This window comes from Stegastes partitus, unplaced genomic scaffold (genome assembly GCF_000690725.1).
Source record: "Stegastes partitus isolate 25-593 unplaced genomic scaffold, Stegastes_partitus-1.0.2 Scaffold1914, whole genome shotgun sequence".
NCBI classification, from domain to species: domain Eukaryota; kingdom Metazoa; phylum Chordata; class Actinopteri; family Pomacentridae; genus Stegastes; species Stegastes partitus.
This window is the reverse complement of record NW_007579645.1, coordinates 58546-73134: the sequence shown is the minus strand read 5'-3', so window position 1 is coordinate 73134 and position 14589 is coordinate 58546. Positions and strand designations below refer to the sequence as shown.

General features: G+C 41.4%; 1 protein-coding gene across 3 annotated transcripts in view; it reads right to left on the bottom strand.

Annotated features, from left to right (window-relative positions):
• LOC103373144 (active breakpoint cluster region-related protein-like) overlaps positions 1-14589 on the bottom strand; it is a 64546-nt gene that overhangs the window by 8147 nt on the left and 41810 nt on the right. For all 3 annotated transcript variants that reach the window (XM_008302963.1, XM_008302965.1, XM_008302964.1), the window contains 5 exons: positions 11596-11764; positions 7229-7348; positions 6926-7001; positions 6695-6799; positions 100-174 (listed from right to left, as the gene is read on the bottom strand). In XM_008302963.1, coding sequence (XP_008301185.1) covers positions 100-174; positions 6695-6799; positions 6926-7001; positions 7229-7348; positions 11596-11764 — 545 coding nt within the window. The remainder of the gene's footprint in view (positions 1-99; positions 175-6694; positions 6800-6925; positions 7002-7228; positions 7349-11595; positions 11765-14589) is intronic.

Here is a 14589-nt window from a genome sequence, read left to right as displayed (position 1 = left end):
ACGTTTGTGCACAGCAGCTATGTGCGAGGGGATGCTGAGGCAGAGTGTGTGTACAAGTGCGGTTGAGAAAAAAAAAAATGCTGCATCTGGCCGACTTACTGGCTGACTCCTTGAATCCTTTGGCAGAGTGGACGATCACATGCAGAAAGCCGTACAGGCCAGGAGTCTCCTCATCTGGAAAAGAGGCACACGGAGCAGTTAGACAACTACCGAGTAAATAAAGACGGAGACACTGTTCTGCATTTAAGGGTCAGAATGGTGCACGTAAATCAGTCATTGCAAATTATGGAGCACGTGACTCCGGCATCCAGTCTGTACCGACAAATCAGCATTGTGCAGATAAGAGGAACCCCTGCAGAGAGAGAAAATGGAACTCGTCCCGCTGAGCACTACTGTACCTGCAGATTTAATTTCACCCACATTTCTGCTGCTGAGGCTCCCGTGAACCCCAGATTTTTTTGCTTTACGCTGCCATTTTAAGACTGAGTAGTAAAAAAAGAATTTAGATTATTTTTTTGGAATATCTTGGCACAGCAACATATACAGATCAGTATCTTGCTGGAAAATGGTTTTACTCTGACAGCTGACTCAGATACTTTGGTGTGCAGCTGGACCTCACAGTGTAACATTATCTTATCTACTACACGACCACCTCTCATGTCAGACATGGACTGTTTTGCCACAATGCCACTAACATGTGTCCTTAAACAGCTGTCTTTCTCATTCTTTTGGTAAAATGCATGTAAATGAATCTTTTCCACACTTGAAGCAGAACAAGTAGCCATATATTCAACCGATTATTGGTGTCCACATTTCTTTTAAGAGATAAAAAAAATGAATTTCAAAATGCTTTGGCTCTGATGTGGCCGCCTTTATCCATCTCTAGTCACGTCTCGCCCACAGCAGATTGGTTACACTTCAAGACTACTAGCCTATCAACACATTTTTAGCTCTCTTGTAATTCAAAATATGTAAAACTTCAGTAATTAAAGGCATTTCAACAAAGTTTTGTGTTGTCTCAGCTCTGAAAAAAACCATCTGTTGACCCCTGTTTCTGCCTCTCTAATCCCACCACTGACTGTTTCCGTTGCAGGACTCGCAGGACTGTGAAAGTTTTCTGATTTGCTCTTTGGTAAAACTTTCGTGAATGAATCTTGCACAGACTTGGAGTACAGCAGGGAGCCTTATATGGAAGTTTTGAGGCTCACATTATGATAATGACCTCATCTTACAATAGACAACACCTACGTACAGGCAGGTGGTGTTCATCAAGCGAAAATGAACAATTTCATTTACGTTTGTGAAGAAGTTTCAGTTTAACTTTTATAAACAAGTAAAGAAAGACTTAGAATAAGAATGTGGAAATAATCTGGCAGGACGGTTATTGTTTGTTGCTTTTAATCATTGTGTAGCCTAATTTTTGCATCAATAATTTCCATTCCTCGGGTGGTCCAAACTAGACAAGCATCACTGTTACTTACTTCTTGCAACACTCAGTTACAACCGTTTGAGAAGAAACTTATTAAACTTCTAAACGGAAATAATATGCATCAGCAAAATGGCTGAGGAAACAATTATTTAAGGATCTGAGGGAACATTACCAGATTGCTATCAGACCACACATCCATGAGCACAGTCTTTAGCCACAACAACCCAGCTGGCCGCGAGTTGAGGCTCGTAGGTGGACTGTTTTGGGTGGCCTGCTAGACCCCCCGGCCCTCCGACAGACGCATGAAGATACGGTCTTGCTTTGGTTTGGGCCTGCGAAGCCTGGCTGTTTCCTGCTAAATAAACGACAGTGGAGGGCAGCGGGACTGTTGCGAGCTTCACTGCAGGCCCCCGGGGGGTGAACTGTGTGTGTTTTATGTAAGTAACAGGGGGAGTTTCACAGAGAGACGGTTCAAAGGTTCACCTTCGAGGAGGCCTGCGTGCCGCTTTTGAGAGTGAAACTGAGATCTGTGTGCTTCAATTATAACCTCGCTTCAACAATAAATCGTAGAAAACTAGCACGGGAGAGCTGATTATCACTCAGTCAGAGCAGTTACAGCGAGAGTGTGTGAGGGTCTTTGTCATATCATCCATCCTCTCAGGTTTGAGAAACATTCCTCCATCAGCTGGTCTCCATTTAAACCCCCACTGCACTCCTTACATTACATGTCACCGAGGTGTGTGTGTGAGTGTGTGTGCGTGTGTTTATGTTTGCTTTATAATGAGGAGGGGGTCAAAAGTCTCAGACAAGACGGAGGGTCTGAGCTCCGTTTTAGTGCCCAGGGAAAACAAGACTATCAACAGTGTGAAGACAAACGACTGAGCTCTTACATAACAGAAAGTTACAGTCAGATAAGAGTCTGCCAAAGCATGAAACATGATTAACCAAACTAATTTAATAACGAGCTGCGGTGAGAAGGTTTGTTTAGAGAAACACGGCGGACACGATATTTATGGTGAAAGGATGAAGCAAATCTAATCAATTCTATTATTAAAACAATGTCAGAGTAAAAATGTGTTTTGAGGCCTTTTCAGACGCGGACACTACATCAGCTCATATGTAATAACATAATAATGCACCAACAAACAGGAAACTAACAGCAAGCTTATCCAGCTGTCCAAATAACAGCCTCGTTGATTTAGGGGTTCCCTCTGTTAATGTGTCCAGATCGCCTAGTTACAGACTTTTTAAACGTTTTTCCTTTTGCTGCTTGACCCTATTTTGGCCGTAATATTTAGGTCACATTTTGAGAAACATCCACTCATACAAAACACTTGACATGAAAGAAACCTATTTTTAGCTTCACTTTAGCATCGACAGATCAGACAAACACTAAAATAAGAACATCCCAGCAGCAGTGACGGAGCTCAGGACTCAATGTGAGAACTGCTGATAAGCTGCGACTCTGTATGTGGAGGAAAGTACACGGTGTGACTTGCTGTTGGTTCCTGATCGATCCTGTCTCCACGTCAGGAATAACTTAGCACTCGTTAGTACCGTAGATTAATCAACTGGACTCGCTTGAGTTCCTTGGAGACGTTCCACCTCTCATCCAAGAGGCTTCATCACTTCTGACTGACTAGTTGGGAGTTCCAGTTACTTATATCTTTAAGGAGTCATTAACACCTGAGTTTGTTGCTCCTCCCCCTCGTTATGTGAGTCGTTAGTGCTCCCCCTGCCACAATGGGGTTCGTTAGGGTCTTTTGTGGCTAGGTGTGGATGTGGTTTCATCTTCCTGGGGAGAGATCTTAGGACTGAGTTGTAAACAGGTGATGCCTCAGACCTCCACCTCTGCTGAGGGATGGTCTTTCCAGTTAGATGGCTTCTTTCACTCCTCTCGCAAACCATCTGTCCTCCCTGGCCAAAATCTGTACATAGCTGTCTTCGAATGAGTGTCCTTAAGATGCAGGTCGAGGGGCGCCACTATAGCTCACCTGGTTGAGCTGGCGTCCCATGTACAGGGCTACAGTCCCGATGTGGAGGTCATGGGTTCGAATCCCGCTCATGACCCTTTCCCACACGTCCTTCCCCCACTCTTCTCCCCCACTTTCCTGTCTCTCTCTCACTATCACTATCGAATAAAGGCACAAAGGCCAAAAAAATAACTTTAAAAAAAGATGCAGGTCGACTGCTGGGTCCTGTCCTTTAGCACTTGTTGGTGCATTATCCTCCATGCCATACTTGTACACATGTAAATCCATCAGATCTGTACATATCCATATATAACCTTTATTAATATATCTTTATGTTTTAGTCTTTTTGTGATTCTTGTCCTGCTTCATGCCTCATCTGTATCCAGCTGATGTAACATGTAAACTTCCCCGGTGAGGGATCAATAATCTTATTTTATCTTAAGCTATCACTGCTGTTTCTCTCTTTGGAGACACTCATACTGATCCTGCTGCTGTTTGATGCTATAGATATTTAAGACACTGAGAGGAAAGATTCCTACAAACAGCTGGGAGCAGCTAACTGAACTTAGCCTCCTGTTTACATTTTGTCAAAACCTGGATTAGTTATTATCCTACCTGCTACAGTCTCTGCCTTCATCACAGCAGAGTTTTATTTTTATGGACACAAAAGCCATTTGGAGTAGAGTTTAAATGAGAAAAGTGTTTTGTGATTTTGGAACTCAAACTGTGTCCTGGGAGCACTCTGTGATGTTTCTGGACCGATACTGGTGCCAGAATCTGGAAAATGTCTTCCTCAAATGGCTTCACATAGTTTAAGTCGCTTGTGTATACCTGTTTGTTCATACATCATTCAGACTTGAGCTGCGTTGAAAAAAAACGTTACTCGGTCCAAGCCGAGACGGCTGTCAGGAGTCCTCATTCAGACATGAAGCCGACATGATCGGATGCCATCGGTTTTCTTTAACGGAAAGGCGTGCACGTCTGAAAGAGGCTTTATTTAGAGTAGCATAACTTTGCTTCTGTGTCAGGTGGTGACAAGCAGAGAAAATGTGACGCCTTCACACTACGATGGTGCTCACACAAAGTGCTGTCATCGGTGTAAATGAAGCATATTCCAATATTTCTTACAGATTGGAACAGATCAGACTGACACACACAAGTGATGATAAAATTGCATCAGCTGATCAGTGATTTTATTTTAGGAATGCTCCTTTGTGTTTCTCACACTAACCTACTATCACATTTCACCTTGATTTCAGCAGAGTGACGCCGACGTTTCAACTATTCCAGTTAAAATTCCTGCTTTTGTAGAAAACTAAACAAAAAAAAAACATGTAGCTTTCAGCATTCACACCTCATTTTCAGTTGGAGGAGCGTTTTCTATTTGTACTTGTGATGCTCGTCGTGATTGTAAGAAAGCATTGTGAGAAACGACTGGAAATGTGAAATTCCTCACTGATGCATTTTCCTTCAACACCAGCACATCTCATCTCCAACCAACACTTTATATTTTGAGAGAAATGTAATGAAAGCTTAGAATATTTTTAGGGATTTACAGGCTAACATCACCCTAAAGTGACAAGTAGTGTCGAGGATAAAGTCACTTTACATGTAAACTGACTATTATTGTTTCATTTTGTACATTTCTTCTGTTGTATTAGTGTATAAAGAGTAAAGCAATATTTTTTCCACAGCCTTTAACTGCTCCAAATTTAAAGTTAAAGTTAAAGTTAAAGGCGTCTGTGTCATTTCTCTTGTGTTTCTGGCAGCTTTATCCTCTGGTGAATCCAGGGCTTTCCTGCATAAAGGAATTTTTGGCGCTCCCCAAAGAGGTTTTAGAAAACCCCAAAGGAAGATCACCAGCGCCAAAACTAATATAATCAAGAATAAAAATAGCAATTCATTTTTTTTTTAAAACCAGCGTTGTTAATTGTTGTTTCATTTACCCAAGGATGAAATACACTTTCGTTTAGCCAATGCTCAGATATAACAGGAAATGCATAGACTTGTCAATTATCATAACACAGACTCATTAACTTCTCCCTATGTGGACCGATCACGCTGACTGCTGTGTGCTGTGAACATCCAAAAGCCCATTTAAAGCCAGTAAAAACCATGATATCAGCATAAGAATAGCTTGGATACCATGCATGTGGTGTGAGGACAGTTTAAAAGGAGCTGAACAAAGACAACAATTAAGGCAATAAAAAATGAACATGGACCCATTTATGTTTTGGAGGAAAGATCTGTAACACACTTTGCCTTCTGATTGCAGAGTTTGTAAAACGTTTCTCTGATGTAACAGGTGGGAGTGACCAGCTGTAATAATCTAGTCATACAACCAGATAAAGCCACTTTATCCAGTGGAAAGCTGGTGTACGTAAACTCCAAGATATGTTTTATTTTATCTTTGACACTTACTATCTGAATAACATAATCAAAGTGTGAACTGATATAAAGACTTTTGAATAACTAGAGCAAGAACTAGATAATAAAAAGGAGCAGAGATAGAAACCTTGGCTCAGTATGGATACAGAGGGGAAAAAAAACAAACTAAAGAGCTTCAGAGCGGTGGTTTCACTGTTTGACTGTCAGATGACGTCGGGGACGCTCAGACCAAAGAAAACACGACAGCAGTGACTTCTTGCTGCTCCGTGAAGTTTACCAGAACGCAACTTGAAATAAAAACCGAAAATCCCTGCGGTTGCCACTTTAAAGGTATTGGATGTCAAAATAATGGCTCGCATAAAGATTCGATTAAACGAGAGGCAAACGTGGATCTCTCTTCTGTCCGAGGTGAAAAAAAAAAGATGAAGACAATGTTCCTTTCAGTGCACTGAAGCCTCTCTTGTCAGCTCTGCGGTTACGCATGCGAATTGTGTGTACAATGTGAGACCCTCGTGCCATTTGAGGAGATCAGAGCAGTTCGGCCAGATGGCTTTAATGTCACCCCCGGCCTGTGAGAGCGGTTGCAACGTGGAGATCTGGAGCAAAAACAAACATATAGGAGCTGAGGGCTCGCTGCCGACACACTGAGTGGCACTGACTGCTACGAGCTAGATGAGAAACATATTGTAACCTAGATTCATCTCCTGCAAGGCCCCCCTCTCTCATTATGTGGCTGTTTTTTTTTTTTGTGCTGAGAGTGTAACAGGCACTTTTGTGTGAATTTAAATTCAAAGCAGAGCGGAGCTGACGGAGCAGCAGGGGACTGTTTGGTGATGATTGCAGACAAAAGGGCAGCAATACAAAGTGTCTGAACACAAGAATAGACAGGAGATGGGTTCCTTACCGTCTTTGTTACTGGTGACGGGAATGTTGTGGACAGTTCGGAGTTTGAAACAGGAGCTGGTCAGGACCTGGAGCTCTACAGAGCTTAATACGCACGCCTGGAGGTCTGGCAAGAACAGAGATACGGTCAAACCTTTACTTCTCTGTGGTGCAGCGTGTACAAAAAAACAGTTTTAAATGTTTGCCAAGGAAACAAGCAGCCAATAAAATGATACTTCAAAGCCAGCTTTACCTTTCTTTTGGAGTTTCTGGATGCTTTCCCTCCACTCTGACCTCTCATAGTCAGAGGACAGGAGGAACAGGTAGCTCTGAACACAGAAAACAACAACGTGAGCAAACACATGAAAGACGTCTGCAGTAAAATCATGACTGAAAGAGCTGAAAATATAGTCATGAAGTGAAATTATCTCATAAGGTTTATATTTTAGGAACCTAAATCCAATTGTTAAAGGTTGGAAGGTGCATGTCTCCCTCTAGTGGTGGGACTTGAGCACTGCAGTGACATGAACGCAGCTGGACGGATGAGTAAATGTACCTTTCCGTGCTTGTTGTGGATGCGGAAGGGGATGGTGGGGGAGTGCAGGAGCAGCCAGGATTCCTGCTCATTCATCTTCTTCCTCAGACGCTCCACGCGGCTCTGACCCTTCGGCGCTTTCTGCACGGACACAAAGGGAAGCACACGGATGTAGAGAATTTCACTTTTGTGCATTTAGTGCAGTTGATTTAAAACACCAAGCGTTGATGTGTGGCATCTGAAACGGATGCTTTCACAGTGTGAGAAAGAGCTCAAGGTAGAACGTGAATTGTACTCCTCCTCTGAGTCACAGCTGAACACTTAACACACAGACACATATATTTTTAGATTCGGTGTGATTTACAAGGTGCATTTGCAGGAGATGATGCTGTTTGACTTCGAGAGCTCCTGCTTTAGAAACATGCGCGTATTTTTCTTTTTCAGTGCTTTATATCATTGGAAGACGAATGAATGGCATTTGATTTGTTTGTATTTGTTATATTTAGCAGAAACATGAAGGAAAAACTGGACTGATTGAGAGTAAACAGGTTCACTGGTGGCTTCAACCTTAGTTTCATCATACTGTAAAAATAAAAAGTAACTTCCCACACACATGTATGATCTTTCTCTCTGCTGCAAGGTGGATCGGTGGTTAGCACCATTGCCTCGCAGCAAGAAGGTCGCCGGTTTGCGTCCTAGTGAGGACACCCGGGATCTTTCTGCATGGAGTCTCCATGTTCTCCCCGTGCAGCGTGGGTTCTCTCTGGGTTCTCTGGCTTCCTCCACAGTCCAGAAACATGTTGAGGTTAATTGGTGATTCTAAATTGTCCGTAGGTGTGAATGTGAGTGTGCTTGGTTGTCTGTCTCTAAGTGTAGCCCTGTGATAGACTGGTGACCTGTCCAGGTGAACCTGCCTTCACCCTGAGTCAGCTGGGATAGACTCCAGCCCCCCATGACCCTAGTGAGGATTAAGAGGTGTATAGATAATGGATGGATGGATGATCTCTGCACTGATTTATGAACAAGTCGACCTTTCTCAAGACTTATTAGTCATAAAGTGAAATTAAACGCAGCCCATAATACGGCTCATATTAGCATGACCGACCACAGCCATGGAGGAGATGTGTCCCACAGAGGTAGCTTCACTTCCAATGGGTTGAATGAGCAGATTTCATGAGCTTGTTTCTTTAAGAAGTGAATGCAGTTTTCATGTTTTGCTCACAAACTGTTTTAGGATTCAGTACCGTCCACCATGTGAAGTGGGCTCCCTCTGCTGGGACAGAGCTGCTGTACCAACTGGATGCCTTGAATTAACATCATCTGGTTCTGTCCACTGGTAATTTGCAAATATTGACACTAAAGAATGGTGGTTCGCCTGAAATGTCCTCATGGCAGTAAAACTTCACTTCTCTGATACCTAGACTTCACTTTAAAACTCCATCACACAAAGATTAAACTTGTTTCTTCCAGATCTGATGAGGTTCATCAACAAGTGTGTTCCTTTAATCGCTGTATTTTAATTACACATTAATAAGCAGCTAAAATATGATCGCAATTAAATATTTGTGCTTTCAGATCTTTGGCTTGTTGGATACTGGATAATAAAAGACAGAATATAATGTTATCCAACAGGAGTCATGCACTGACTAAGCTGTTATTGATTTTGCCTCCAGTGTAAACACCATTTCATTATGACCATTAAAATGAGATCTGAAGGTTCTGCGACCGCTCTGTCAGTGTTTACAGTTATTAAGTTCTAATCAGCATGGTGCCGGCTCGCGAGATTCATTCATATTTTCCGGGAAACGCAGTGAAAGAGCTGCTGAAAGTGAGCGTCGTGCTGCGAGAGTCTTTATATATATTTCAAGGACCTCGGCTTCTCGTCAGCGCTGAAAGAAAACAAACACACACATGTTCCCCAGCCTTCACCAGGAAGTAGTGAGTCAGAGAGTCTGCCCGGCTACAGTCGGCTCAGTCTCTCCCTCCACTGGCCTCCTGCGACTCTAAATACCAGCCGTGGTCACTCACTGTGCCCCGGGTGGGCGAGTTTAACGCTGCGAGAGGGGAATAACAGGAACTGTCTGCTTCTGAAGCCTATAGTGTGTGTCAGCCGGGGGCGGATTACTGAGCGTACTCGTAACTGTTGGAAGCTTCGAACATGTTTTTTTTCATTTTTTTATTATAACCACAATCAACAACTGAAGGTTTCAGCTCTGATAAGGGCATGAAAACAGGTCGGACGGATGCAATGGCGCATTTGTTCCAGTGTAAATGTGGATCGGGAATTTCACCACTGATACAAATCGTGGTAACTTCTGGTTCAGACAGATTAATTGTTCTTTGCTTTTATTGAAAGCCAAGTTTCCTCGGGTTGATATCAGACATATTTGGGCATCTCTCTTTTTTTTTTTTTGCTCTCACAATTGCAGGAATTCCCCTATGAGGCATATTTAAAGTTACCTCAGCCCCGCCGAAGACAAACAGCGATGCTGACGAGTTAAAAGGAAGGCCGAGTGGTTCCATTTAGGAATCACTGACATGGAGGAGTCTTCTGTGGAAGTCAAAACGTCCCCTCTGATTCACTTGAAGGTGTTTATGTTTCCTATAGCGATACGTATCCAGCCGATGATTAATGCAGAGGAACACTGGAAAAAAGACCTGCTCAGAGACGAGAAGCTTCAGGGGCTGATTTTAAAATAACTAATGTTCCATCATCACGTGTAGATGCTTCACATGTCTCTATAAATGTCAATAAATGAGAGTTCCACAACTGAACTGTGTCTGTCATAGATGCCACTGAATTCTCGTTTAAATTTTTGTACTAATTAATGTTTAAGAGGCGGCTTCAAAGTCACCACCAGCAGATTTAACTTTATATTATCTAGTCCTCCTATAATTAAAGGCTCCTGTTTCAATTACAATGACAGTTTTTTCATGATAAGGCCTAGCAGTCATACAAGCTGGATCCTGTTTACTGAGATCTTCCATTATGCTGAAACTTGCAAATTCTTTATATTAATTTTTATATCAAGGGGAAAAAATACTGAATATTTGCTCTGTTTTTACATGTATCTCACTATAAAATGCTGGCAGTGGATGTGTCTCTCCATAACTGTGTACAGGAGGTTGTTTAGAATCTGGCAATGTCACAAACATGATGGCGTTACACTGCATTATTATTATTATTATTATTATTAGAAATATACTGTTTTGTTCACTCAAGTGTTCATATACATTAGCCTACATGCAAAGGTGGCAAATTAGGAAAAATATGTGCTCCCCTTCTCCACCCGAGCCCTCTCCAACAACTCAGATTGCCGCCTCTTACTTGCACACAAGTGACCTAAGCTAGTCTTCTTTCACGACTTTTGAATCAGTGCAACGAAAAGCAAATTTTGTAATTATCTTTCAATATAACGCATGATGTAATGTCAGTTGTAACTTGCTGTAATTTCAAAACCAGATTACTCTTTGGCTCGCAGAGAAACAGCCGGCGTCATCAGAAAAACAAAGTTCCTCCGTCTGTTTTGATGTGCGGTCGGCCTACGTGGTGAAACAATAGCAACCTCACGGCTTACTCCAGAGAAGCAGAAGTGTGAAAATATGTGAAGAAATTAGTACAAAAAAAAATATTACTTTGCAGAAGCTGTTATTAAAGCACAATGACTGCAGTATGTAAAATCTAAAATCTAAAAAAAACCCCATCAGCTCCAGTTCTGCTCTTATGATGTGATCACATCACTGCACCAATGCTGAAATCAATGCAATGATTGTTGTGCATAGATGACGTGCGGAGATTCATGCACAGCTGGACGCAGGTTGAAAATGATTTTTTTTTTGTTTACTGACACTTTGCTGCACAGACGACCAGCTGGCATTGCTGGAAAGGTCAAGCTGTTTTATTTAATACACACCTCACTGCAATAAATACTTCAACAGCAATTCAACCGACGAGAAGAGAATATAGACGCCGAGTGCATCCGTCAGGCTTCGAGGGTTAAATACGGAAAACAATCCAGCCATACATTCTATAGAAACATAAAACAGCCTCCTTGAGTTTCTGACTTATCCCACCACTGGTGTTTCCTCATTGCAAATTCATGAGATTTATTTATGATAGTGTTCCTCATTTCCTCGGCCCCTGCTTTATTTATTGCAGAGTGGATTCTATTTGTATGAAAAGCGCTAAACCAATAAAGTCTGATTGATTGATTGATACCGAGACCAACCCATTTTCTTGCTCCTTCTTTAACACAAGACTGAAGCCGTTTTAGTTCAATCTCAGAGTTAAACCCACGATAACCAGCTAAGCCATTCTAAGCTGCAGGAATACATTGGATTTGGCTTTGCATGCCAGAAAAAAGAAAAAAAAAGCCCTGCAGGATTACCTTTTCTTTCTGGATCTCGCTCTTTAAGACGGAGATCTTGATCTTCATCTCCTCGATCTCGTGCTCGGGCAGGACTTGGATGCTGGGGCAGGAGTCGGAATCGTCCAGGGTCTGGAAGGTCAGATCCGCCAGGGGGATGTACCACTTGCACTCATACTGCTGGTGGCGGCTGCAGGTGGACACAGAGGGACAGGATGGAAAAAGTCACGCAAGGAATCCTGTTTTACACATTGATAGCAGGCTGCAAGGTGGCTCGGTGGTTAGCACTGTGGCCTCGCAGCAAGAAGGTTGCCGGTTTGCGTCCTGGTGAGGACACCTGGGATCTTTCTGCGTGGAGTTTGCATGTTCTCCCCGTGCAGCGTGGGTTCTCTCCGGGTTCTCCGGCTTCCTCTCACAGTCCAGAAACATGCTGAGGTTAATTGGTGATTCTAAATTGTCCGTAGGTGTGAATGTGAGTGTGCTTGGTTGTCTGTCTCTAAGTGTGGCCCTGTGATAGACTGGTTACCTGTCCAGGTGAACCTGCCTTCACCCTGAGTCAGCTGGGATAGACTCCAGTTTCCTACGACCCTAGTAAGGATTAAGGTGTATAGATAATGGATGGATGGATGGACATTAATAGCGACATAAGACATGCATCAATCAGTCAGCCTTACAAATGACACTATAACCGATCTAATGAGAGCAGCACAACTTAGTCATTAATAAATTGCTTTTCTATTTAGAAGTGTTCCTATTTGACCTCAGAGCTCTCAAACTAATGAACTAGAGACCATCTTACAACTGGATCACACCAAGCACAACACAGACGTTCCAACCAATGAGGACGCAGTATTCATAAATCATCACTGCATGAGTATTCTCTACAGTGGTGTCTACATGGTGTTATTTATCAGTCATTCATAAATGTTTAGGACAATACGTTGGACGCCAGAGAGGGGAATAAACCCCATCCTCCACCTGTCACATTAGAAGATCCTCTCATAAACTAATTGGACCGGACGGCTTATCTCCACAAGATAAAACAAAAACAATCAATTCAGTTTTATGATTTAAATCATTTACAACCTAAACACGAATCAAACAACTCAAACACAAACAGCCCATCACATCAACAGAATTCCAATTTCTTGCTCCTGCTGTAGAAAATCAAATGCTCCTTCATTAAGTGAGTAAGAAAAAGCCTTCACTTGTGATCACTGAGACGAGTGTGTGGAGGGACGGGTTCAGGGGAGGATGAGTTCATCTCAGTTCAGTTCGTTTCAGTTCAGAGAGGTGTTCATGTGGGGACGAGGAGAGTAAGGGAGCGTAATGCAGCTAAACTGTGGCAAAAGAAAAGGAGGAGCCTGGAGACTTGTTAAAAAAGAAACTTATCTTAACCAGGGTCCAATAAGGACACAGACACAGTGGAGGGAGCTACATCCAGCGCCGCTCCTGGGATGAGCTCAAAGTCAGAAATTTCTTATTGATCATGAAGCTTTCACCAAATCTAGCTGGCTCTGGGTTTTTTTTAAAGCCACTCCATTTACTTTAATGTGTCACAATTTTAAAGCAAAGGTGCCCAGAAACTAGATCCGTCTCCAAGATAGCTCCCTTTTCCCCAACTCTCAATCTGCAGCCCTTCATGCTGCCTTTGTTCGATTGTTTTCAGCTCACAGCACGTCTGATTTACCTCCTTCTTTTGTCCCCAGGTAGAAAAACGGGTTGTTCTGTTACGTTTTCTTTTCTCCTTCCTGCTTCCACACATGCACGCTCACACACACAGCCGCTGTTGTGGCTGGTAATCATTTCTAGCATGTTCAAGTCATCACTAAGGCACGCTAATGAATATGATGCATGCAGAGAATCACTTTCACTTCGGCTGAGAAGACTGATGTACGTTGTCTCTAATTAGACTTTAATTAGCATTTCTGAGTGCTGCACAGTCAACTCATTACCACTGATACCTTCATCAGACGGCTAATTGGAGCAGATTGATGATGAAATGAATTCATACTGGAAGATCATATATTACCATAACTATTAGCATGACGTAAGTAAGTAAATCAACTCAACAACTACTTACTTTTCAGCTTAAGGTTTTACATAAATAAAAACATGTGACCAGGTTAAACTACCCAACAGTATTAAAGTAGTTAAACAACATCTGTAATTAAAATGCATGCATAATAAATATTTTTATTACTTTCAATAAATGTATTGACCAAAATAACTTTTAACTGTGATGTAATTTTAAGCTGCATTACTGCCACTGGTATTTCAGTGAAAAAGCTGAATAAATCCTCCATCACTGATCACTACAAGCTTAAGTTCAGTAGAAGAGTACATTTGAGTATGGACATTATAAAAATAATATAAAATAAATAAAAATAAAAATGAAAACAATAATATAAAATAAAATATAATATTAAAAAATTAAAAACATAATTTTTAAAACAAAATAATAAAAAATAAATACATACTTTTTTTAAATTTAATTTTTTAAATTTAATTTTTTAAATTTAATTTTATTTATTTGTCTTTATATTTCTACTTTTATTAGCCTTTTCTTTTATGGATTCATTTTTGATTAATATTGCTTTATTATTTATTCTTTATTTTATTATTTCTTCTTTTTATTTCCACTTTTATTTTATTATTGTTTTATTGATTTAGTTTTGTAATCTAGCACTCTCACCCCTCCATACAGGAGCGTCTTCAGAGGGAAATGGGTGTATTCCAAATTGAAAAAACATAAATTTAAGTAAAATTAAATAAAAGCGGTCAGCTGTTCCTATTACACCTACTCTGTCAACTAGTGGGGACGCCAATAAACAATAAACTAATTTACCTATTGAACATACAAGCATCACAATATACCAGTATTGTGGTGACAATGACATGTTAAAAATGAAATATTTATATCATGTTAATAATACACGTGGGACAACTTTGCAGATATTCCAGCATCTCTCTTGCTGACACTCCAACACAGGTATGGTTACAGACTACATCCAC